This window comes from Xyrauchen texanus, chromosome 27 (assembly GCF_025860055.1).
Source record: "Xyrauchen texanus isolate HMW12.3.18 chromosome 27, RBS_HiC_50CHRs, whole genome shotgun sequence".
In the NCBI taxonomy this organism is placed as follows: domain Eukaryota; kingdom Metazoa; phylum Chordata; class Actinopteri; order Cypriniformes; family Catostomidae; genus Xyrauchen; species Xyrauchen texanus.
In genome coordinates, this window is record NC_068302.1 from 32697146 (window position 1) to 32725064 (window position 27919).

At 37.2% G+C, this 27919-nt stretch overlaps 1 protein-coding gene across 1 annotated transcript in view; it reads right to left on the reverse strand.

Annotated features, from left to right (window-relative positions):
- Positions 1–27919, reverse strand: part of LOC127621128 (voltage-dependent R-type calcium channel subunit alpha-1E-like) — a 158024-nt gene that overhangs the window by 9500 nt on the left and 120605 nt on the right. The window contains exons 20-39 of the mRNA XM_052094594.1: positions 22637–23458; positions 21737–22002; positions 20786–20894; positions 20498–20627; positions 18766–18825; positions 17184–17290; positions 16730–16741; positions 16510–16606; positions 15668–15828; positions 15386–15520; positions 14763–14964; positions 13309–13473; positions 9722–9835; positions 9556–9642; positions 9208–9324; positions 8898–8963; positions 8687–8778; positions 8315–8486; positions 7189–7316; positions 5233–5329 (exon numbers count right to left, since the gene is read on the reverse strand). Of these exons, the coding sequence (XP_051950554.1) occupies positions 5233–5329; positions 7189–7316; positions 8315–8486; positions 8687–8778; positions 8898–8963; positions 9208–9324; positions 9556–9642; positions 9722–9835; positions 13309–13473; positions 14763–14964; positions 15386–15520; positions 15668–15828; positions 16510–16606; positions 16730–16741; positions 17184–17290; positions 18766–18825; positions 20498–20627; positions 20786–20894; positions 21737–22002; positions 22637–23458 (3139 nt within the window). The remainder of the gene's footprint in view (positions 1–5232; positions 5330–7188; positions 7317–8314; positions 8487–8686; positions 8779–8897; positions 8964–9207; positions 9325–9555; positions 9643–9721; positions 9836–13308; positions 13474–14762; positions 14965–15385; positions 15521–15667; positions 15829–16509; positions 16607–16729; positions 16742–17183; positions 17291–18765; positions 18826–20497; positions 20628–20785; positions 20895–21736; positions 22003–22636; positions 23459–27919) is intronic.

The following is a 27919-nucleotide window of genomic DNA, read 5'->3' on the forward strand; positions in this document are numbered from 1 at the left end:
CACAGGAAAAGACAAATGAAATACAAGCATTGCATTTATTGTATGAGCACAACTAGAGGACCTTTCTGGTGAGCATATATGTCTTTGTGGGTTCTCTTTGGAACTGTCTTTAGCTTCTTCGCCATTAATGGATTTAGCAATTTTTTAAGCATGTTTCCTGATTTTTGAATGCCAATCTATTTCTCAGTGGAGGTTAAGATTTTAGTTAAGGATGTATTTCAGTGTAGTTTTTAATTAAATCATTTTTTTTTAAAGAGCTTCATTTTTGCATCTTCCTCGAAGTAAAATGGGAAATATTCACCAGAAAAGTTTGTTAAAAATTAATTGACTGAGACTCAAAAAATACTTATGTTAGATAACATAAAACCAAAATTTCACACACAAACACACATTCATGTACACATTTAAGTCACATATTAAAGTAGATCAGAGAAGAAAGGATGGGATTTATGCATAGAAACATTGGAAATGTTTGAAGGATCACACTTTATGAACATGCCATTTATAACACATCTATAACCCTGTAATAAACTAAGGTCAGGGTTAAGAGTTTTATAGTGACATATTCAAATAAAGTGTTGTTGATGGATGTACAGAGACTTTACGCTAAGTTGACTAGAAGACAATAACAAAGAATAACATCAATTATAATCTACGAAAAATAAGAGCCTTATGAGATGTCAAAAAGTTATTTCAGAATGGCAATACTGCTACTATAACCAATTGAATTTTAAACCTAAATCAACTATCTAGTAAAAATGTAGTATAGTTTTAAATTTTAAATGTGTCAGGAAATTATGAAACAAGTCAAGCAAAGTGCATGACTGTGGCAGGGCGGAGGGCGGGGCCGGGTCGTGATCCTACACACCCAGTCTCACCCTCCGCCCTGCCACAATGACATACAAGTACTGTAATGTATGGAAAAACATATAAAAAATGATAAATATGAAATGGAAATGCATAAAAAGGTTAAGATACCAAATACCATCTACAACTTATAAATAAAATATTTCAGTTTTGCTTGCTTCCATATGGTGCCATTTTACAACAGGTGTGACTGATGCTCACTGATATCATGACAAAATCATTTAATCATGACTACCTGGAAGCAAAAAATGCATATCAATGCACACCCCACTGTAAACTGGGAAAACAAGCTTTATTAGTTTGAGTCTCTTGTAAACAAGCAGACTAAATAGTAAGACTGCAGACTACCTTATACGCCACTTTGGAGGGGCATTTCTTGCCCAGGCCAAGCGGTGGCGACATGCAGGTCAGCATCTCGTACATATCAGTGTAATGAATACGGCCACTGGGAGAGGGGTAGTCAACAGGGGCAATGTGATGAAGAGGAGGAGGAAGAATAGGGCATTTTCAAGGAACAAGGGAGGAGAGGAAGATTGTGAGGAGAAAGAGAAGGAAACAACAGAAAAGATAGAGAAACAGGAAAAGAAAAAATAAACCATTGTTTAAAAGGAAAATTAAACAAATTAGTTCAAACAAATAGGTGCAGCCAGGTGGAGGTATTTCTATGCAATGCCAGCATAGAAGAGGCTAAGGAGAGAAATTATTACAACAGCCAAAGATCTGATGAGGCAAGTGAGTGGATCAGAGGGGATCTTGACTTGGTGTATAGAGCTGTTCAGTCATGATGCCAATAGAGCACAACAGTTGGGTTCTGGAATTAAAACTTCCATAAATAATAATGTTAATTATAATTAACAATAAGTTATACACATTGAGAGACAGACCTACTATAATCAATGGAATTTGCTTCTGTTGAAACCATCAGTCTGCATTATTTCAACTTCAAAATTATGAAATCATGTATAACATATAAACTGCATTTCATTGGCTCTGTACTTGTATTTTGCACAATGACAATAAAGTTGAATCTAATCTAATCTAAAATAATAGCAGAATTCCTGGTTAAGAACTACATTACCCGTGATCATGAAGGGAAAGAATCCACTAATCAGAGAATCGCAGCAAATAAAGCACTACACACAATCCCTGGAGGTGTGACGGCTAAAGAATATATACCATATATTTATATATATAGAACATTTTAGTTTATACTACTACTGTATATAATGCTGATTATGATGTATAATAATGCTATGGGGGAATATAATACTAATGTCAAATGTCATTTCTGATTTAAAATCATCAGTAAAATTGTATTATTGAACTGAATAAGTATGCACTTCCATTAAATAGCCTATGTATTTTTTAAAAGAATATTTAAATGTAATCAGAGACAATCCTATTTTTTGAAAAATACAATTAAAATTTAAAATAATTTAAATGTTTGTAATCAGTGACAGTATGTAAGCAGCATATGTATTTAAAATAATGTAGTATTTTCAGTAAACAGAATTATTAGCTAATATTTCCATTTGGTGTAACCAATGCCCAGTTCTGGGTGGATTTTTAGTGCTAGTACATCTCTGATCGATTATTTAGCAATTTTAAGAACAGTACTGTTAGCTCCATTTTTATAATAATAGTAATAATAATACACTTTAAATCTTAACTTTTCTTGATTCAGTTTAAAGAATCGTGAAACGAACCAAACCGTGAGATGAGTGAACTGCTACACCCCTAATAGTTTTATAATTTTTCATAATTTAAATTTGATTAAATCATTCCCAATGCTTCTTTAGATTGTAATTCATGCTCTCATGAGAGACATTAAGTACACAATACTGTCTTTTTGTCCAATTTTCAAATAATTTTTTCATTCAAAGTAAAGTTTTTAATAGTAATACACTTCGGAGCTGGTTGGTTTCCTTCAACTCTTATATTAAAAAGTTTACGAAAACCCTATGGAAAAAATAAATGGGAAAAATACTTCCAGAACCAATATAGCTGAAAAAGTGGGTGGGCACTGTTGCACTCGATATGTATGCCAACATGGAAGATTGATTCATTCGCCTTGGGTTCCCTCAGGAATTTCATGTTGCTTTTTAAAATAGGGTCTGTTCCAGACATTAATTTAAGACACTTCATGTTTTGTTCTAACAAGTAAATTACACAGTCATACCACAAACATAAATTTTTAAACCACTCTGTACAATGCTATCAAGTTGCTAAATAAGGACTAAAGCTACTAAACTCAACAAAAAAAGAAACATCCCTTTTTCAGGACACTGTATTTTCAAGATAATTTTGTAAAAATCCAAATAACTTTACAGATATTTATTGTAAAGGGTTTAAACAATGTTTTCCATGCTTGTTAATTGATCCATAAATAATTAATGAACATGCACCTGTGGAATGGTCTTTAAGACACTAACAGCTTACAGATGGTAGGCAATTAATGTCACAGTTATAAAAACTTAGGACACTAAAGAGACCTTTCTACTGACTCCAAAAGACAGATACCCAGAGTCCCTGCTCACCTGTGTGACCGTGCCTTAGGCATGCTGCATGGATGCACGAGGACTGCAGATGTGGCCAGGGGAATATATTGCAATATCCGTACTGTGAGACGCCTAAGACAGCACTGCAGGAATATAGGAAGCACAGCTGATCATCCTTGCAGTGACAGGCTATTATTACAACACCTGTACAGGATCGGTACATCCGAATATTACACCTGCGGAACAGGTGCAGGATGGCAACAACATCTGCCCACGTTACTAAGTTTCGGATTTGTCTCACCAGAGGTGATGTCGGACTCGAGTTACACCAAGGCCTGTACTCTGGAGTGGGATCGATTTGAAGATGGAGGGTCCATCATGGTCTGGGGCGATGTGTCACAGCATCATCGGACTGAGCATGTTGTCATTGCAGACAATCTCAATGCTGTGCGTTAAAAGGGAGCCATACTGCTCGTTCTGTGCATGATTTCCTGCAAGACAGGAATGTCAGTGTTCTGCCGTGGCCAGCGAAGAGCCAGGATCTCAATCACATTGAGCAGGTCTGGGACCTGTTTGATCGGAGGGTGAGGGCTAGGCCCATTCCCCCCCCAGAAATGTCGGGAAAATTGCAAGTACCTTGATGCAAGAGTGGGGTAACATCTCACAGCAAGAACTGGCAAATCTGGTGCCGTCCATGAGGAGGAGATGCACTGCAGTACTTAATGCAGCTAGTGGCCACACCAGATACTGACTGTTACTTCTGATTTTGACACCCCCTTTTGATCAAGGACACATTATTCATTTCTGTTAGTCACATGTCTGTGAAACTTGTTCATTTTGTCTTAGTTGTGTAATCTTTTTATGTTTATACAAATATTTATACATGTTAAGTTTGAAAATAAAAGCTATTGAAAGTGAGATGAAGTTTCTTTTTTGCTGAGTTTATAATGTGTGTGAATGTGTGTTTACATTCTTGATGAATTGTACAAATGTTTTAGTTCTAATGTTAAAACTTTTTTCAAAGCACACAGTGGTTTCAATTTATGTTTGAGCAAGGATGCAAACAAATGTTCAACATTTGGGGGACAAAATGAAAAGTCTAATAATCTCCCATTTAAAAATAGTTTTTGTATCGACTCAAATCTAATCTCTAAACATTGGTATCCTCCTCAAAGTCTATGGTAGTTACAGCCCAGCGTTTGAGGTCAGACTGTGCAATTAATGTTTTAGAACAAAATGTGGAAACCACTATTCTAAAAAAAACATTGTAAATTCATGATCCATGGCTTGAAATCCTAATTCTCTTCCAGGGTTAAAGGCCTACAAACTGAACAGCTCTATGAAAAATGAAGCCCTGCTACTATAGTACAGAAACCCACAGAAGTGGTTGCAGTAGACGAGGGCAGAGATAGGCATAATGCTCTCATGAATTACAAACAGGTGAGACAATGGTGAACACAAGGAGTCTGCCCTCCTCTAAACTAAAATCCACATTAATGGAATGATGTTCAATAAAAGCCCCAAATCCAATTCAGATGCAGAGATACTGACATCCCTCCTGATATCCATTGGCAGTGTTAGATATGATCTAATGGCGTTTACTGATGGATGGCTCTCAGTGCCATTAACGGCTTTAGTTATTTACACTCCAGGAGCGGGACATGGGCCAAAATGATGAGCTGTCTCTCTGTGCACTGAGCTCTTGTCTCTGCAAGTCTTTGACCCGGTGGTGTCTTTGAGTACTGGAGTCGATCACAGGATGAGGAGGAGGAGGGATGGGGGTTGTTAGATTGTGAAGGAGCAGGTAATGATAAAAGAAGAGGAGGAGCAAAGGGAAGTGGGGTCGTTTTTCGCGGGTGAGCCAAACCTTGCACGCCACCCTGTAGGGGCAATTCTTTCCAAAGCCCAGAGGAGGTGATATTGTGCGTACTACTTTGTACATCTTCTTATAGTGTAGTTTTCCACTGGAGAAGGAAACACTAGTTGTTAGCAGTAGATGGACATTTTAGGATGGGTTTACATGAGGTAGGAGTGATTATTTTATAAGATTATGAGACACTCTCTCATATCACGCAATTTTTGTTATTTACATTTTTGGAGGATTTAAAGGCAGAAATGTGAAGCTTATAATTTTATAAAACACTTACATCAGGGCATTGTCTGTTACTATACACTGTACTTTACTGTTACTGTAAACTGCAAATCTGTACATATCGTTAATGGGTCATTCCTACAATTCGGTGGCATCCCAGCTTTGAAGCTTTTGAAAAAAAAAACATACTTTTACAAGTTTTCTCATGTTTCATCTTTACAGGGACATATTAAAGATTGTATTAGTCATACTAGTCAAGCTAAATTACTAAAGGAATTGCAGGAATGACCCATAGTTACAGGCGTTCCTGTGCGAGACACTGATTAACATTGAAAAACAGCACGGACAGACGCAAAAACGCATTCAGCGTGAATGTCCCCTACTAAACTTAAAAGGAAAAATGCTTTAATGCAACAACCAGGAAGAAGAGAGAAATGGAGAGAAAAGGCTTAACACGAAAATAGTGTTTTTCTCATTGGATTAGTGTCATTGTTTTGGCAGTAAATGGGGTTTATCATTAGCGTAATGTAATAAAATCATGTTAAGTGTTTTAACTAAACCTGTACTACTGTAATTTTATTTTGAATTAATGCAGTAATGCAGTTTTTCTTATCTCTCTCTCTTTTCCAAAACGAGCTCTGACATATGCAATAAAATGTGCGGGCGGGCAATGGTAGAATTCAAGTGATAATGCACCAATTACAACAAAGAATCTCCAGTTTCACAAAACAGCATCCAATACAGTTGAAGGGAAACTAATACGACAGTAGATTATGGAATTCTAAAGCAGCAAAACAAGTGGGTATACCGAGGGTATACACAAATATTGACTCTTAGAATCCGTTATACACAAACAGTCCTGGGAAAAAAGTAAGCATGTGGCGTAGATGTGCGTATTGCCCCAACTATACCACTGGTCTTGTGGCTATACTTTTGGCCAGGTTTTCGCTTAAGGAGGGACAAGTCCAGATTTATTTTTGTGGCAGTGAACATTATTAATTTCTCATTCAAAATGATTGATAGGCAGAAAGCATATTAAAGTCATCTGATTGGCTGATCAAAGAATGTGTCCATGGCCCACGGTCACATTTTTGTTTTCTGTTTACAGTCTGACAGGTGAGATATCTCAGAACACAAATTTTTGTGATATCTTGCAGGGAGAAAGAACATGTTTTTGCTGTTGTGCCTTTAAGATGTAAAACAAGTAGACAGAAGTTCAGTATGAACCTATTTTCAGCTTATTTTAAATAAATTGTCTTTTTGCACTGGGGAGGAAGTTCAAGTTTTGAAAGTTAGAGTATGTTTTCATAGTGCAGTGAACTCTTATCTCAAAAGAAAAGATGGATCCCTCAGTTATATGACCCCTCTAAAGCACCTTGCAGTTTTTCACATTAGTTTCAGATTAACAGAGAGACATTACATACCATTTAAAATTTCAAAGCAATTTATCCTGTACATTTTATAAAAGACTTTCATGGAACATACTTTTACAATTCCCAACTGTAAATACACAGTTGTATGTTTTCATAATGGACATTCATGAGAAATAATTAAAAAAATCCCAATCTGTAAATACATAGTTTACGTTTTTTCATACATAATATTCTCGAAAATGAGAAAACAAGCGAACAGCCCTTATAAAACGTCTGTCTAACGTCAAATGTTTTTGTTTGATTGTAATCTGGGCAACATGATCAACTGAGTGTAAGAGTGTAAAACCGTCTCTCTCACCATGCAGCACGGTCATACTCTCCCCAGATCCGTACAAACTCATCCAAATGATGTGGACCCAGAATGGATGAGTCGCGTGTCAGGTACTCAAAATTATCCATGATCACAGCTACAAACAGATTGAGCATCTATGAGAAAGAGAGGTAGAGAGAGAGAAGAATAGAGATAGAATTGTTAAATGATATCAAGTGAGATCAACATCATGTCCTAACTAGGCACAGTGCAATAAAGTAACAATCAATAAAAGCTCTTCCATGTAAATCTGAGTATTTTTACACCTAAACTATTCGAGTATGATGCTGAATTTTCCCCATTCCATGAAAAAAAGTTGGACAGTTTTGGTTCATACAAAAAAGACAAATCATAGTAGATTATTTCAAACTAAGTGTGAAGGAGTTCATACAGACCTCATGTTTAATTGTAAATCTATATTTATAGTATGTTTATGCTGAAAATGTGGATGTTGTGTGAATAGGCCTGAATGGAACAGTACACCTAAAAATATGAATTCTCTCTTCATTTACTCACCCTCATGCCACCTCAAACTCATATGACTTTCTTCTGTGGAGCAGAGATATTATATGTTTATATCCAAACGATGCAAGTCCACGGGGTATTCACTTTTTAGCTACAAAAGCATAAAAGTACTGTAATTCATGCATCTCAAGTGGTTTAATCCGTGTCTTCTAATACGATGCAATACAATCGGTTTTGTGTAAGAAATACACCAAAATGTAACTCCTTTTCCACTATACATTTTTATCATCAGTCTCCTTGGAAATCATGATTTGAAGCTTGATTAGGAGTAACATTTTGGTCTGTTCTTACCCAATGTCAATCGTATTGCATCAGAAGACATTAATTAAACCACTCGAGTTAACTTTATGCTGCATTTATTTCCTTTTTGGGGTTTGAAAGTGTTGGACCCCATTGAATATAAACACACCATATCTCCATCAAAATATATTTCTTTGTGTTCCACAAAAGAAAGTCATATGAGTTTGAGACTACTTAAAGGTGAGTAAATGGGTGGATTTTTGGCGAACTATTCCTTTAATTATACTGCTTTTAAGTATAAAGTTTTTGATTCTGTGTGTTTGTGTCAGTATACTGTAATGCATCTCACCAGAAAGGAACTGAAGAAGATGAAGGAGACAAAGTAGAAGTATGCAAAGTCGGTACCACATTCTTTTCTTATATCCTTTCTAGTTGAGTTTTGGAGAGACATGTCGATTTCACAGTATTTTTCTCCTATACACGACAACATGATGTCCTGCCATGACTCACCTGTTGCACTCCTAAACAAACACACACACACACACACACACCACACACACGCACCACACACATATATAATTTATTTATTATTAGACACTATATGTGTTTCATTGTATTTTCTTCATAGAGAAATAATAGATATAATAACATTTAGAAATTACATGAAAACAGATGCAGATGTTGTAAGAATAGAAATACTTTTTCATAAACATAATCTTACCTGAACAATAGCATGAGGGCACCAAAGAATGTCTTAAAGTTATTGTGTCGGTTGATTTGGCTTTTTTCATTTAGCTTGATGTTGCCAAAAACCTTTAGAAAATTACAAAACACACATGAGGGGTTGGTTACATTTACATGCTTAGAGAAAGAAAGATAGACAGGAATATAGAGATTTAGAGAGACATCTGGGGGAAAAAGACAACCTTTACCTGCATGCCAATGATGGCATAAATGAAAAACAGCATGGCGATGAGCAGGCAGACATATGGAAGAGCCTGCAAGACAAATGTCTTGTTAAGCCACTAAACAGAGCAGTAAAAGAACAGAGCTAAAGTTTTTGGTAATATACTTGAAATATACTGTAGACAGAGGGAGGGAAAGAGAAAGATTGAGACTCTCCTATAATGATTCATATTCCATTAATAAACCATAGATGTCTGAAACACCATATGTTGCTGATATCAGCTGACATGTCAATATTTTGACTTTAATAATGCACCAGTGAAACAAATGTCTGACCTTGAAGGACTGGACGAACGTCCAGAGCAGAATACGGATTGTGTAGCCTTGGCGCAGAAGTTTAATCAGCCTAGCTGCCCGGAATAACTTCAGGAAGCTCATATTAAAAGGGCCAGCCTGCAAATCAATCATAGGTGATTGTTTATGCAAATAAGTACTGTCTACAAACCAATCAGAATACAAAGTTCACTGCTCATGCAAATAAATACTGGGTACAGAGCAATCAGAATAAAGTGATTTTTAATGCAAATGGATACTGACGGCAAACTGGAGAAGTGTAAAACTCACTGATTAAATAATTAAGTGTACAGATTTATAAGTGTGTATATAAATGTAATTTATTCTCACCATAGATAATTGGTCAACCACAATTTCAGTGATACTTCCAAGAACTGTAATGAAGTCAAATATATTCCATGTGTCTCTGAAATAATTCTGAAAAACACACAGGTGATGCAGGATGAGGAAATTTCAATAAATATATTATGCATTGCACTATGTCCCCAGTGCTTACCACAAAACCAAATGCCAGGATTTTGAGGACACATTCCACAAAGAAAATCACTGTGAAAGCAGTGTTGAGGTGTTTCAACACATCCTCATAGCCTTCAGGACGAGGATCATGGTGCTGATAGAGAGAGACAGACAAAGAGTCTTATTATTACATTTTATTCTATATACTATAATTATGTTGGCGTAACAAATCAGTCCATCCATCCATCCATCCATCCATCCATCCATCCATCCATCCATCTTATTAATGTCAGTACACAACACAGCTGAACTTTAAATCCCTCATCAAACTGCCCAAGTATTCAAACTACTGTACATAAGGCTTAATTATAAAACCGTTTTTGTTAAAGTATCAAGAATGACTTGATTCACTCTTGATTCAAACTTCACTAAAACTATCTAAAAATATATGTTCTATATTATCTCTAATTATTATAGAAATATTTAAAATCTCTGTTGCAGACCACACCAGACATGAAGACTAGTGGAAGCCCACCTCTAACTCTAAGGTGAAATTAGTCACAGGGGATGTCAGAGTTATACAGTAGCTGGTGGCTTCAGATCAATATTTAATAAGATGTGACTCATCGCTGTCTGGTTTGAGAGCAGTATCACAGGCCACAGTAGAGAGAAACGCTCACCCACAAAAAATAGCAAAATCAACCCAATTTATTCTGACAAATAAACATTCATGGAAAGAGAGACATTGCCCCAGCAATAAAATGTATAATAATTTTCTTGCCACTTTCTTACCAAAGATGCCTACAAGGGAGCATACACTGTGAAGTGGTTACAGATATACTAGGCAAATCATTTGCTCATGAATATCAGTTTAGTAAAATAACATTAAAGGCATGTATCAGTTTGCCTCAATGTGAGAATGATTAAAGATGCCATGAAATTGTTTGATGACCGGAGTTCCCTTTCAAGCCGGTCACTTACGTCGAATGACAACCAGGGGTCACTCCTGAGTCTCCGATCTCTCTGAATAGTTTTCAGTCACGGCAATTGTGATTGGCAGATGTCTTTCAAGGTCCCACCTCCATGCTCAGCGAGCATATAAAAGGCAGAGAGAAAGACGGTTGTCAGAACCTTCTCCTTCAGCAGTCGAGAAAGTATCTCTCTCCTCACACCCTTAGTTGTGAGGAAGAACAGTTTCAGCGGATGAAGTTCTCTTCAGTACTACTAGCAGTACTAAGTTTGCCTATATGAGTGCCCAGCGAAGTATATCCTAATGATTATCAAAAGAGGAGTGGTATTACTATTGATAAAATATTGTTTTTTGTGTTAAACTTTCTTGTTTTGCATACAAACAAAATGCAACAGTGTGATGTATATACATCCTTTTTAGGACAAGATAATCTTAAGTGTAAAATTCATTTTTCATACAATCAAAATGTAACACTCTTGATATATATGTCCTTTTCGGGATGGAATATAACAAGTGTATTCTCCTAAACATTTTTTTCAGGCTTCGCCCATGCAGAAGCAACATTCAATGATGCACAATGTATTCTCTGCGAATGTATGAGCATTAACACACTATTCGCTCTCATCGAAGAACACTGCCACGTCTGCAGTTTCACAGACAGGTGTTGTGCGAAACTCAGATACGGAATGATGAGAATTCAGGGAGGCTGCAAATTTTGCGAGCCCCTTGCCCTCTGTTTGAAGTTTCCTCAACTATGGAATATGCCAACGAAATTCTCTGCTAGATGGAGGATCCAATTTCATTTCATTTCACATATCACTGGATAACTGTTTGGCACGGCATGGTAAAATTCAGCTGAACTGGTATGCATTCTCTCTAGGCGAGCACCCTGAAAGGGCTCGCACGCATGTTTTAGGAGTGAACACCTCTACCACGATAAAACCAATATGGCACAGGTATCTCAGCTAGGCTTATTCAGAGACACGAATACCCATTCTGAGAAGAACGGCAAACTGCAAAGAAGCACTTGCAGTTTATGAAACATTTCCTGCTGATTCGTATTGCAGCTGCTAAAAAGCAGCTTTGCTCATTATTTTCAGTAGAGGCACACCCTGCTGAAACCACTCTATTATCTGCATTTGCAAGTTTCATGCTGGGGGGAAAATGGCACTTCTGTGGGAAAAATCACAGGTTGACGGTCACCTCAATAGCAGCCACACCACTGGGTTTACTGCACATGAGACCCCTTCATTGTGGGGTCAGTGCGAAAGTGCCATGGGATGCATGGAGCCACGGTAAATTATGCCTGCTCATGACACGCTGCTGTTGGCTGCTCTCACAGTTAGAGGAAACTGCGGTTTATCAAGCAGGCATCATGGTGACCAGACAAAATATGTCCACCACAGAAGCCACCACTGGCTGTGGAGCCCTGTGCAATAGGTGTCCAGATTTCGTCACCTGCAGGGGTTTACTCCCTGTTTCACAGGTGCTCTCGGTGAAGGGAATTTATCTCTCATCACTATGGGTAGCACTGAAGCAATTGCCTTTGAAAATGACTGTTGTTGGTTACAATTTTTATTTTTTAAGTTTCATTCTGAACCAAATAGAAGAGTATTATCCATTGGGTAAAAACCACTTCTCACTGGTTATACAGTATAATTACTGCACTTATGGCATAAAACTAATTTGATATATTCCCCGGAATGGTTAGATACAAACGGGAAGAATTGCTAAAGATGGACTGTATACGATAGCAGTAATCTTATATATATGGGTCAGTGGGTCCCCAAATATGTTTTATCTGCCGCACCTACCTGATGTGAGTTATATGGAAGAGATTGGATAAACCTCATTGCTACCACATGTTGGGGCGCAAGAGCAGTCATATCAGTATTATGGCATTATTTTATATGGACCCCCTAATCATCATTTGACGTAAATAATTCCAACAGACCGACTTGAAAGTGAATGTCTAGGTTACTGAAACCTAACCCCAGATCCCTGAAAGGAGGAAACAAGAAGTTACCTATTCCTGCCACAATACTGATTACAGCTGAAAAGTTGCTTGAGTTCCTCTCCCTGCTTCAGTCGAAGAAGGTCCTGATGAGCCCATCTTTCTCTCTATTTTATATGCTCACTGAGCTTGCAGGAGTGACCTCGAATGATCAGTCAGAATTGGTGTGATTGAAAACTATTCAGAGAGATTGGAGACTCAGGAGTGACAACTAATCGTCATTCAACGTAAGTAACATCTCATTCCTTCCTTTCATGGAATTGTGGTTATATTTCAGTAACCTAGATGTTTTCATTCCTGTGCTTCGTGACATTTTTTCATTTCAAACAGAAATTTGGTTTGACATATTGAAGGGCTTGTCCTTTAAAATCAAATAAAAAGTGTTTAGTTTAAATATGTATATCTGTTAAAATTAGGCGGATAGGCTACAACACCAGAAGGGCACGTTGGGCATTTTATAAGGACCTTAGTGTTCCTAATAAAATGCTTATTGAGTGTAAACTGTATTTATATGGCCTCAGGCAAACACACAAGGATAAAAAGCTACAAAACTCCAGTTTCAGGTGTTTACAAATTTCATGCACCCAGCTTTAATAATCATATGCAGCTGTGCAACAGTCAACATTAAGAGTTTTCTCCTTACCTTCATCATGAGCACGATGGTGTTGAGAGCAATCATCGTCAGCACGGTGTACTCAAACAAGGGTGACACAACAAAGTGCCACAGCCGGTACTGTAAGGTTTGTTTGTTCTGGGGCATGTAGCGGGTCAGAGGCTTGGCACTGAGGGCAAAGTCAATACAAGCCCTCTAAGAAAAAACAAAATACAGTAAGACAGGGGCAGTTTCTATGACTCTGGCATTCTGCCTGAACAAAGGACATTTACAAATAAAAACACATTAAATTAAATTAGCATGTAATTGTCAAAAGTAAAGCACAAGCACTTCTGTTAAGAATTCAAGTTACTATGGGCCTGTTAAAAAATTTAGTGAGCTTCCTCCAGAGGCAGCATTTTTAGGGATCATATGTGCGCTCATGACGTGAATGCTGTTCCAAAATGTAAAATCTTAATTATGCTCCCAAGATATCTTGTTTAGGCAAACTTAAAAGGTAGCATCATATGTACAGTAGGCTTCCCCGAGTTGGCAATCCCAGGATGCACTGTAAAGAGCTCGGTGAAAAATAAATCTAATATGGCAGAAGAAATTTTCATTAAAAATATATTTATAATCCATTCAGTACATAAAAGTATTGATAAAAGATGACTTTTATCAATTGTAACAATACAATTATAAACTTACAATTTTCCCCAAAAACTGAGTGCTTTGTATATTTATGCTCATTAAAGTATCACATCATTCCTCTTGCGCCATCTGTATTGAAATCAGTTGAAGAGCACTCAAAATCGGTCTCTTATGAGGCCATATTTCAGTTAAGATACTGCCATAAAACACAGACGCCTATATCAGGAGGATACAGTGAGGTAGCTCACTAAGTTTTGGAACAGACACTATGACTGAAATAAAAGAGCCAATATGACATTATTGATGATAATCTGGGGTTATAAAAATTAAAAAAAAAAAAATTAAAAAAATAGATTGTATTCATTACATTGAAAATATAAAGGTTTTATGGTATTTTCTTAAAGGGACAGTTCACCTGAGAAGAGAATTCTGTAATAATTAACTCACAATTATGTTGTTCCAAACCCATATGACTTTCTTATATGGAATACAAAAGGAGATGTTAGGACATTATGTTATCCTCAGTCATCGTTCAGTTTTTAATGTAAGGAAAAAAAGATGCAATGAAAATGAAAGTGGTAACTAAGCCCATACTGCCTACCATCTCACATTGTGTTCCATTAAAAGAAAGAATATCATATGTGTATGGAACAACGTGACGGTGAGTAAATTTATTTGTTTTGGGGTAAACTACCCCTTTAAGAAACATGACAGAGGACGAACTAGGAACATTATTTCACTCCACTGTAATCTTCATTTACTGTAGCTAGAATGCAAAATTTGGAAAACACTGTAAAATAGAACTTGTCTAATCTCTTAAAAAAATACAGCCGTGTGTATGCATAATTAGTCACCTCGTTTTTCTCAAGACTGCACTCCTCCATCATTTTGTCACCCTGCTCTTGAAAGGTGATGATGATGAGAGCCACAAATATGTTGACAAAAAAGAAGGGGAACACAACGAAATAAATGATGTAGAAGATGGACATCTCCATTCTGTTGCCCTGGAGGGGACCACGGTCCTCCTCGGTCACATCCACAGAGTGCTGCAGAACTCTACAACACCGAACAAGGGTCTGTTTATAGCCAGATGATTATTACATCGATCAATGCTTTACTTTTGTATTAAACTATTTTTATTGCATGTATTATAACCAATCAGCTGAGTTTTTTTTTTTGTGGGGGTGGGGGTTAACTACAGCTTTAAGAGTTTTACCACATACAAAAAAAATAATTCACATCCAAGTTTCCTTTATAAAGTTAAAAAAGTGCAACTAAAACAACAAACTAAAGCATGTGAAAGTAAAGCCTTAAGCGTGAGTTACCAAATATGCAAATATCACACAGCTTAATAACAAAAAAGGTGTCAATAAGAATCTTAATCTTATTGAGGGATTAATAAGTTTGTCAAAATAATACAGTGTGAAATGAAGTTGCACAAAACTCCAGAGAGTTCAGAACCAAAGTTTGCTCTTACTGCGGCCAGCCTTCCCCAGTGGACACAGTAAAGAGAGTGAGCAGGGCCCAGATGACGTTATCATAGTGGAAATCATGTCTCCTCCACTCTCGCTTCTCTTTTTTCTTCTCTTTGTCATAGTCGATGTAGTAGCCTCTACAAAACATTCAGAATAAACGGGTAATCGTTTTTCATTTTCTGGCTTAATCTCACAAAAGCAGCTAAGCAGCTAAACTTAGCAGCTAAATACTCATTTTTACCATCATGCTAATAATTTATACTGTATAATTAATTAACACTTACTTGCACTCTTGCTCTGTGTCCTTGGAACTGTCAGTACAATAGTAAAATTTCCCTTTAAATAGCTGCACAGCGATGACGGCAAATATGAACATAAAGAGCTCGTAGACAATGAGGATGTTGAAGACATTCTTTAGTGATGTGACCACACAGTCAAACACTGCCTGCAAATCATTGAGACAAGAGTAAAAATTTAGAAAGAACATAAAAACACCTGCTTTATGGCAGAACTGGTGTTACATTAGCATTATATGTGACACTTCCTGACTATTCTTTAATTCTAATATTAAAATATGGTTTCAGGTATTTTTGTCACGGTCAGTACAAATGGCAATGGTAAAAAAAAGCTGTCATCTCAGCTGTCAGCTGAGTTATTTGCAACTCTCTAATGAGATCTGTTCCACTTTATTTTCCTTGGAGACAGAAAGCACTTGTCCTTCTGTCTTCTAAATCTGTCTCTCACACTTTTTCACTTTGCCACTTTTTTCCGCACATCACTCTCTCTCTCTCTTTCTCGCCATCTCTTACACCAATTCTCTTTTGTATTTACATAAAAAACATATGTAGACACATTCACTTTTTTGTTTTACAAATCAAATAACATGCCTTGTTAGTTAAAGTCACAATAAAACATAAGGTGTCTTTACACAGCCAAGTTAGGCTGCCCTGTGCCTGCCAAAACTGTATGTAAAGCTGTAATGCTGCAGAAAAGCCAGACAAAAATAGGCCTGCTCTTTATATTTATATATTAATAACTTTATATTTACAAATATGGCTTTGTATTTTTTTAATGTTTTTAAATGGATACATTTGGTCAGTGATATACACATTTTATATTCATATACCTTGAGTTTGGGAAGTCTTTTAATAGTCTTGAGAGGTCGCAGAACTCTAAGCACACGCAGTGATTTTATGGTTTTAATGTCACGTCCTGTGTTACTCCTGGATAAAATAAAAACATGTATTACTAAACACAGGTTAAAAACCTTTGTTTCATATTTCTCAAACACACAGACACACATTATCACATGGCAGTCGCACAAAATCACAAGAGAGTGTTTTTACCCCATCACATTCCTGCCAGATGCCGTGAGCCACAAGAAAATCAACAGAGAAACAAACGAGAAACAGACATTCTGAACCCGAGATCTTCTCAATGATGACACAAATGCTTTACATTCACAACAGAGAAAAGAGAGCATCCACTAACAGCAATATATGTCAACAATTTGAAATGTCTGAATGGTTTTTCTCACATAACCCATGGCCTAGTCACATGTCAGTAGTAGAATTTGTAAATAACAAAACATTTGTGCAATCCAGCTAAAACAGCTCAATCAGAATGTTTCAGATTTACCAACAGTATGAACAATACACTGGCTAAACTGACAGTGAAATCTGATGTCTGATGCCTAAATATAAATGAACTTGGGCTTAAACTACAGTTTTATTTCTGTACACAAAACAGCACTTGCTTTGTCTGTATTTACTAATGCACCTGTTGATTGATTTGACTCACGTGAGAGCAAAGGCCACCAGAGCTCCCACCACAACTATGAAGTCTAGAATGTTCCACAGGTCACGGAAATAAGAGCCGTCATGCAAGACCAAACCCTGCTCAATCATCTAAGAAAAACACACAAATGGAGTACAGTTATCAGTATTTTTCTGCGTTTCTAAACATCTAAGTAATGCAAGTGGCTAGAGTCATTTCAATATTTTATACTTTTGCTTATTGATATTATATAAGCATATTAATGTATCCACAATTATATATTTATGAATATAATCATATACTTCACATTTGTGAAACCAGCTTATATGACATTATCATTGTATTAAGACTCCCTGTACTCCTTGTATGTCCATCCATCTATTCCTGTGTTTATGCATGTATGCTTAAGAGACTAAAAGTCTCCCATGGTTCAGTGTATATGTTAGGAGACTATTCCTTGTTTCTTTCCCATATTCTTATAAGGTTGCAACATTGCTTTATCATTGTCCAGGTGGGAAATGGTGGAGCTTTGAGTGCAGCAATGAATATACTATTAAGCACTTAGTATATGGATAAGTTGACCTTTTGACCTGATGAGAGCTCAGAGCTGGTTGCAAAGCAAGCTAGTCACACGCACACACACACAGGATGCATGGCAGATATGTCACCTAACCACAGCTGTCACACTTCAATAGGTCATGACAATATGACTTGACACCCTCAGTTATGACCTCGTCATTTATACAGAACGTACAGTACCAAGAACGGAAATCTTCTTGGTACAGTCTTAAGAGGGTATAAAGCCCTAAAACCTTAACTTTGGTCCTCATGAGAGTATAACCGCTCAACTCTCTAGCTCTACGCACCTGTTTCCAGCTTTGATGCCTCATCTCATTACCTGTACTTTAACTTCTTTCATTTATTTACTTTGTTCATTAGACAAAGACAAGGCATTGTATTATTATTAGGTTCATTCCAAGACTTAGTCCTTGGATATATTTCCTTAAGATATATCTACTTAACATTTTATATTCAAATGTAAATTTTTCTGTATTATTGCATTTATTATTTCATATTTTTATTCACTTTAATTTGAATTCTATAAAATGTGTTATTCCTTCTACAAATCATCTGATTTATTGAAGTCATTTTCCATTTGCTGGATCTCACTGCACCACTAAGATTTCATTCATGAGCTGGTAACAGCAAGTTTAACATCTCTTTATTAGATTATACGGGAAAAAGCAATTCTGTTGAGCCAAGCAGAAAATTACCAGGGCATTAAAATCATGTTCATAGACCATGCTATCAAATGATAACAAAAATGACAAATAATTAGTGTAAATGATTAGCACAAATGCATGTTATTTGGACCCAGGTATAAAATGCCACAGATGCTATTTGCACCACAGTGGAAACAATAACATACAGTAATTGCATTTCTTCTATTGCTATTGCTTTCGTTTTTTTTTCCCCCACTTCTCCGTTCTATGTTGTGCTTATATCTCATTAAATGCATCTGTCATCATTACAGTGTGAACTGAGCCTTTATTCAGGAGCATAAAGGAAACAAACCCCCCCAGAATAAACCAGGAAACTCACTAACCTTGATTATCATTTCAAATGTGAAGACACCAGTGAAGACATAATCGAAATAGCGGAGCACCTATTGAGCACAAAGCACAGATAAAAAACAGGATTAGTACTGTGGCATTGGCAAACAGGCATAGTGAGTCAACAGCAAGTCTGAAATTTAGATATTAGCATTGTTTGTAATTGACTGCAAAATTTGAACATGTGAGACAGAATGTAGCTATTCTCATGATACTCATGATAGATGTACTGATGACATCACAGTAGTGATATAACTCACACTGTATGGAGAGTGATGTATCTTAGTTTGTGATGAAGAGGTTTCTTGTCATTCTTTGAATCTACTGTATAACTCATATAATTAATTTACATGCATAGAAGATCTCATCAACTCTTACTGAAAGAGTTTTAGCCTGTAATTAGCTGTGGTGTTTTACAGCTGGTGCACTGGCACTAGGGAAATTTAAAACCTGAAAAACACATCTCATTCTATTAGCTTGCAAACAGTGAACAACATCATCAGGACCAAAGGAACTCAAACATGCCTGGATCCAAATTATTTTGTCTGTCTGTTTGATTTTTTGCCAAAAAGTTTAAAAAACAAATCTGGAAATCAGATGGAAATAAATTCCACCTTTTCTTCCAGATTTTACTTTCGTAGTGATATTACATTATTCGGAGCGAATCTGAGGTGAACATCTCAATAAAAAGAGAAAAAACAAATGTGATGTCAGTGTTTGATGTAAGATTGTGCTACTACCAACATATATAGTAATATATGTGTATGTAATCTATACAATTTTGTTTCTGAGGTTCATTATCATGCAATATCCTTTAAATATGTCATTATGAATGCAGTGGGTAAATAACTATGGTGAAGATACGAAATGTTGTTTCTAAGGCAACGTTCACACTAATCTGTTTATATTTGAAAACAAAATTTTCAGTTTCCTAACGTCATTATTTTAGCAAAGTATTTTTTTATATTTCAAAGTATATTTAGGAGTGTTTTCAAATGTCTCCATTTTAGATGGAGGACAAATGGCGTTCTAGTGTGGATGAGAGGTGTAGCAAAATCAATAACAATTTTTAAACGAAAACATATTTACGTATGTGGCCTAAGCTTCCTTAGATGCAATTAAGGAAGGAATAATTGACAACGGACTGTTCAATTATTGAAAAACAATGCACATCCGAGGTGATAATGCAGCTAAGATGTGAAAATCAGTGTTTTGTCTCAAGAGCGAGAGCGAGAGAGAATGGGAGCGCGAGGGTGCTTTCCACAGAAATTGGAATAAATGTAGTATATTATAGACATTGTCATTCTTATCTGATTTAATTGTTTAACTTGGTTTTCTTGCTGTGGTAGCCTGAACTAATCTTAAATAACTAAAAATAATTTGACGAAGTGATATGGACCCGTTAAGTGGTCAAGACCTGGAACTACTTTATAGCCATGCGTTTACTGAAAAATAATTGCACACCTTTGAATGTCTGTCAACCAATCAGAATCAAGCATTCAACAGCCCCGTGGTATAATAAAATATTTATGCAATTCTTCTTTAGAATGCTTGAGAATGAATTACTTATTGTCATGCTAAATAAATTATAAAATCATTAGTTTAAAAATCTAGAAGTATTATTTATATGTGTGATTTTATTTTCTATTAAAAAATATTTACAAATGGTCATTGCATTCACAAATATTCTCAGAAGGATACACACTGGTAGAGGGAAATTCTTACTTTGTTCCTTTCTGAATTTGTGTTGACTGGGTCTTCGGCAGCCAAGGCAATGCTGCTGGCGACAATCACAAGAAGGATTGACATCTCGAAATAGCGAAGATTGACAATGTAGTGACAGGCATTGCGGACCCTGTAGAAGAGATGAGGAAGAGAGAGACAGAGATCCAGAGAGAGAGAGAGAGAGAAAGAGAGAAAGAGAGAGAGAAAGAGAGAAAGACAGACGGATAAGCGCAAGCAGATTCAGAATATAAAGAGTACAGTTGTGGCTCAAAAAATGTCTAGCCTTACGGGTTGTTTGGTTTAAAGATGAACATGCTGACAGGTGGCGGGCCTTTGGGATCATTTGCGGTTTCCTCTTCTTTCTCTGGATTTGAGGCCTCCAAATCTTTGCAATTACCTGTAAAATGCAGGTATGTGTATTATAAATTACTATTCTTTGGATTAATATGATAAAGGCTCGCCAGGCTTAAAACCTCCATAATAAATAAACAAACATTGCACTAACAAACAACTGCGTAAGATAATTAGTGTAAGAATTGTAGGTGTAGAATTGAGATTTATGCAAAAATTCTTGTGCTATTTATCCTAATTGACTAAAACTACCCAAGTAACTATTCAAATAATTCATTTAGTTTCCCTGCTGAAAAGACCTGCATTGCTGGTCACATGATGTTTTAGTTTTTTTTGGATGCTGGTGTTTCCAACTTTTAACTAGCTTAAAGTTGCTGTAGGCAATTTCAGCCATTTGCTAACTTCCACAATTTAGCTTAAACTTAACCACATACCCATTCTTAAAAAAGCCCACCTTCCAAAGACATATCAGCCAACCTGATGTCAACAAACCTGAATCCTAAAAATTACTAACAGGCAGAGAGCGTTTGTGATTGGCTATTTTTCTGACTGGCTCCCCCATGACTCCTTTTTGCTTTGTACTATTTTTTTTGTACTTGACAGATATTTGTACTAATATCTGTCAAGTATTAGAGAAGAAAACAAATCACAAACAGCATCTTTAACTAAATCAACCAGCTATATTACCTAGGACCAGCAGAGCTATGCTGTTCAGCAGCAAAAATGGTCAACCAGCATGGTCTTTCTGGTGAAGATGTTTGACCATTTTGCTGGTGAACAGCATAGCTCTGCTGGTTCATCAGTTTGCCCTGCAATCAGTCTGGACCAGCATGGAAATTCATGCTGGTCTTATCAGCAGGGTTATTAGGGGTCCAGGGATTCTCAAACCCGTTATCGAGGTCAACTCCATGGATGGCTGAGTGTCTGCCACTTCTATAACGATGCTGGTTTTGAGGGAGGACTTCTCCTGGTTCAAGGGTCCGTGGTTGTTATTTTCTGTCTCGCCGGCATTCTTAGTGGCCTGTGGGGACTGCTGGAGTGTGTTTTCAGTGAGCTGTAGCATTGCAGGTTCTGGGACCTGAGGCTGGTTTTTGCGGGGGGGATTGATGGCTGGTTTGGGCTCTGAGGATTCAGAGTTGTCTGGTTTGCTCTGCCTGTAGAGGGGGAGATGTTAATGGCAGTATTTCTCTCTCCGGACTCTCAACAAGGAATTTTGTGTACTGTGTAAAAAACTGTCATGACCAGCCCGACACAACAACATTGTGTTTGGAGCAGGAATATTTGTTTGTCCAACCAATGAAAAATTGGTGTTCTGGAAATCTGTTTGAAGACAATTTCTGATGATGCTAGTGGCATGCAAATTACAAACTTCAGCTTTACGTGTTTATTTTTATTTTTTTGACAAATTCTGACATCTCAACGTAGTCGGAACGATAGAGTTTGGCCACACGATTGAAGTGTAGAGATGTGTTTGGTGCTTGTGAATTTGTTATAGGAAAGGTGCAGGTTCCAATTGCATTTGGTAGAGTTTTACTCTTTTGAAAAAGACACTTGGGTATTATGGTGTAAATTCAAAAATGTACGTTACTTTTTCTTGTTACTATTTAAGAGATTACATAATACAATTTACTTTGAATATTCATATAAACCAATTATTGCCCTCTGTTTATTTACATGTCAGTGCCTTTTATGACGTACTAACCTTAATAAATATTTACATTTTCTATATACTTCAAAGTGCATATAAAAACAAAACAGAAAATAATTAAACAAATAGTTTTGCATCACCTATGTTCAATTGCTCTGTTGTCTGAACTGATAGCTCCATCATTCTTTGATTCCTTTTCTTCTCCCTCATTCCCGAGCCTCTGATCTCGCCTGTCAAAGCCACCATCTCCTTGTTGTGCCTCCTTTCCTCTAGGGTCTAAGTGAGGATCGTGACGGCGTGGCCATCTGGGCCTGGGCCCCATATCAGGGGTCAGCATGTCCCCCCTCGCAGGAGGCCTGTACTTACGCACCACCCGCTCTCGCCTATGCCCATTCAGTCTAGGGCAATGGTTGTTGATGTCCTCTGGTGAGGTTTTTGATTCAGACGGCTCTATTAGGGGTAGATTTAGCATTACTGAGGGCTCAGGGAGGGATATGTCCACAGGCATGGGAGGATCTGGTATTGGAATAGCCAAAGGGGGTTCTGGAATAAATATGGACAAAGCTTCTTCATCCACGGGCATATCCATAGGCATGGGAGGCTCTAAGGTGGCCTCTGGCATGGTGGTGTTAGTTGTGGTCTCGATGACTTCACGCTTGCTGTCAGACGGGGATATTCCAGACTTCAGCTGGTGGTGGCAGCCAGGTGGTCCATCCTGTTCCTCGCTCGGGCTGCTGAAAAGTATCTCGCGGCTGGACATCTGCCTGTGTCGGCGCAGCTGGCTGGTCCTCTGCTCCCAGACTGACATGGTCAGCCTTCTCCTCCTTTCTCTCCTGGACATGAAAGAGTTAGAGGCATTGAGTGGAGGAGCATCTGCGAGGCTCTCGGAGTCCTCAAAGGAGTAGGCAGCGCGGCTCCGGTGAATTGCACGCTTCCTATACAGGTAAGGCCTTCTCCTCCTCCTGGGAAGAATAGAAAAAGGACACACAATAAGCCAGGGTGACAAACAACGTATTTCAACAGTCATGCCATAACCATGGTTTACATTACAGTGTGAGCATTACAATGTGCATTTTCACTCATAAACCATACAAAACCCTTTCTACCCTACTGAAAAGACCAGCTTAGATCAGTGGTTCCCAACTGGTTCTGCTTCATGCTTCAGTTTTACTTTGGATATCAAGTGACCATCCAATGCAAAAACAAAATATTGAAATCAAACGTTTAACTTAAACCACGAACTGCATAGGGCCAACAATATGCAAAATTAAAATGACATACACTCACTTTGGTCCTAATAAAGTGTCTGTTGTGGTCTTCTGTTGTGGTAGCCCATCCGCCTTTGACATGTTGTGCATTCTGAGATTCTATTCTGCTAACTACATTTGTACAGAGTGGTTATCTGAGTTACCATATCAACAAGGCATTTTCGACAGCAGAACTGCCACTCACTGGATGTTTTTTGCTTTTGGCACCATTCTGAGTAAACTCTACAGACTGCTGTGTGTAAAAATCCCAGGAGATCAGCAGTTACAAAAATACTCAAACCAGTTCCCATCTGGAACCAAAAATCATGGCATGGTCAAAATCACCCATTTTACCCATGATTGATGTGAACATAAACTGAAGCATCTGAAGCATATCTGCATGATTTTATGCACTGCAATGTTGCTACACAATGGGCTGATTAGATAATTGAATGAATATGCAGGTATACAGGTGTTCCTAATATAGTGTTAAGTGAGTGTATGCCGAAAAGGAAAATTTACTTATTAATTGTACATTGTCTTTATATTTTGAGCATTTTGTTTCTAAATGTCTCTTGAATTTCAGTTTAATACTCTTAGCAGTAAATACCGCACATAAAATACACCGTAAATGTTGATAAGATTATTATGATACCATCACTATTTACGATAATATAGTTAATTGCATTTTATTATTTGCCTTTAGCATTAGTTTTCCTTGCAGTTCACAGTCCTTTTAGAACAAACTTGACACCAATTTCTGTTTCTCAACACACCAGCGGATATTCTACCATTGAATGAATTGAATGATATTGAAGTCTACTGAATTTGAAAGTTGGTTGACCAAGGAAATCTTACTGGTTAAGCAGCACATGGTGGGGACCAGTGTCCAAAGCATACAGTAACATGATGGTGACCAGGTATGCAGGTCCATTCAGCAAGGTAGAAATAACCAAATGTCAGCTTTGGTTTTGCACAAATTGGAAATGCAATATGTGAAGTCAATATATTAATAATAAATTGCAGTTCATCTGTAACAAGTACATTTGCTAGAAAAGGTAAGTATTTCAGTGTTTGTGACTGTTTCTTTGTGACTGGAATTCATGGTCCAGCTAGTTAGTACAGCAGAGATGGAAAACAACTCGATAGAGTTGCAATATCAAAGTGAAAAACAAAACAGAAAACTTGAAATAGAGTTGATTCAGGATGGAAAGAGGAAAATGGGTTCAGGAAATGAATTATTGTAACTGATAAATTAAAATACAACCAAAGATCAGATTTGAAAATGTGAAATCAGACTTCAGATAAAGATGGCAGAACAGAAATCTTCACCCAGATAGGAAAATTAAGCGGTGCAGAATATTAAAATTGATATAAACAGACTATTACTTACTGGTACTTGTACTCTTGTGTGGTCCATGTAATCAATGAGCGATTGGTTGAAAAAAGACATTAGTGCTTTCGAGAACAAGGACAAAACAAGCCAAGCATCACAGCCCAAAAAAGAAAATCTAGACAAACATATATTTAGGGTTTGTCAATAAACACGTATCCTAACTGTAGGGCTCGCAAACTTTTCCATTTCCATGACTTTTCCACAACCTTTCCAGACATTTGTGATTACTGAAAAAGACCTAAAATAATTATAGTAATTCTGATGCAAATCAAATAATTTTAGACCGAATCACTAATTAAACATTCAGATTATTTTGTGAGTTGGGTCGACAGATTAACTGAACAATTCATAAGATCAATTTGCTCACAAATTGGACATCATTACATGGCTTGTGTGCAAGTTTTACTCTACACAAGTGCAACATCTAGCCAATGATATATTATTTTACAGCAGAGTGTTGCAAGATAAAAATATAATTACGAAAACAAATAAAATCATGACTTTTAAGATTTTAACAATTTTCATGACTTCTCCAAGCCGTTTTAATATTCCCTGATATTTACAGGTTTTCCAAGCAACAAGCAATTGCAATGTGACACAATCACAGCCAATTTAGAAGATATTTGATGTTTAATGCACAGTTGAGAAGCAGGATTTTCTACAAATTAAATTTTACAGTGGGTGGGACTACCCATCCCCACACAGCAGAAATAGAAATCAAGTAACCAACAAAATGCCCTGTAGTTGTGACATCTGGTAAGGATGAAAAGTCAACATGGAAGTTATTTTTACTCGCTTGTCATTTGATTGCGTAGCACAAAGATAGGACATGGTGTTAACAACATTTTCTACATTTTACATTACAATTACAATATATTTTATAATAGTATAAAAAGTCTTGGGCTGTGTAGCATGGCAGCAAAAGCGTCACATGACAACATGATGATATATTAGATCAGAAGCAACAAATACAGTATTTTGGAACTTTTTGTAATGTTGAGACAGTAAGAAACATGGCACAGATAAAGGACATATATAAATGGAGTCCATATGCATAAGCACACATTATTAGAGAAAGAGAGAGAGCACTATAAATAATTTCTTTAATAATTTCAACCAGTCAAACATATGCATTTCTAAGGGAAGAAGCCCATATTAGTCATGCTAACAGAAGACATGCATTCATTTTCCAGTGTTTGTCAAGCAGTTTCGGACATGCTACAACCTCCTTTGTTGAAACGTGAAAACATGCAAGATCCAAATACCACAGGCCACAATTTCCAGTCTGAGTTCACTGACAAAGTGCAACTGGCTCTCACATTATCTCCAAAACTGCAGTAGAGAAGAGAGCCTGTGGTTTTCACATCACACCTATTTGTTCTGACAAAGGCATGGCCTGCACTGTCTCATACAGAACTTATTGGTTTGGGTTTGATTTCAGTATATGTCCGTAAAAAATTTATTATATTAATTTGAACCCAAAATGTAAAATTCTGAATTATTTAAACACTCTTTGTCATTCCAAACCTGTATGACTTTTTTTCTTCAGTGGAAAACAAAAGAGTTTTGTTCAAACTGCATTTTTTTTTTTTTTCTCAAATCAATTTTAGATAGACTGTTCAGACTGCAAGTTATATATGGTCAGATCAAATTTTTTCTGTTCAGACAGCAGTTGCTTTTGCTAGAATGTCCACATTAATTGTCAAGGTTACGATGCAAACTTGCATAGATTAACCATGTGTGAGAGTTTAGCAATGGATGTTTTGCAATTTATTATGGTTTTCATGAAGGCGGTATCCAAATATGAACATATTAGTCACAGACAATGGCTTAAAAAAAGCAAGTATAAACACCATGGGACCAAGCAGCCATTATACTGCTCAGGAAGGAGACGCATTCTGTCTCCTAGAAATGAACATACTTTGGTGGTCAAGGAGAACAGGTGCACAGTGAAGATCGCTGACTGGTCCACATGGTCTGGAGAAAACACAGAAGCACAAACTAGGCTGGCAACACAAGGAGAAATTATCAGAAAAACAGGAAAAAAAAGCTCCTGAACGAAGCGCCCAACATTAATGATGCCCCATGTGAGGCCTCCTACGTGCCAGTTTTGTCACAGTGTGTATTCATAAGAATCTAAAGTAGTAATTTGAATCAGTAGTTCAAAGTATGTATCTGTTTGATGATTGACTTCTCTCATGACTTGCCATGCATAAGCCAGTGTGATATGGAAGTGCTCTTAGAGTGGATACTCTGCTCCAAGCCTGCTGTTGTTGTTATTTAACTCCTAACGCTTTCGTCTAGATGTTACAGAGAGGTGTCAGGCCACCTAATTAACATCCACCAAGGAGAGGTCGCAGTGAAATTCGCACAATGCATAAAAGTAACCCATAAGCCACAGGTCGAAGCCTCTCACCTGTGGGTTCAGTCAGCATTAAAGCACAACAAGCTATCAGAGCCACTGTGTCACTAGTATTTTTACTGCCCCGGTAAAATGACTCGGCAGTTGCTCAACGTGGCCGGAGCTGAAGCTCCTCTGAGGTCAGATGACCCAGCACTGCAAGATGTGGTCGAAGCTGTCCTCGTTCTCTTTGTAGAGGAGAGAGATAACTTCAACAGTTACAATGTTAGTCATTGTGATGAAGCATTGTAGGAAAACCTCCCAAACCTTGTGGGCAAAATTTTCCTTCATCACCGCAGAACCCAAATGTAAACCACAGAAAACCAGGCCCAGCTCACCCAGCTACAGTACAGCTACCAAGCTGTGCAGAGGGAAAATC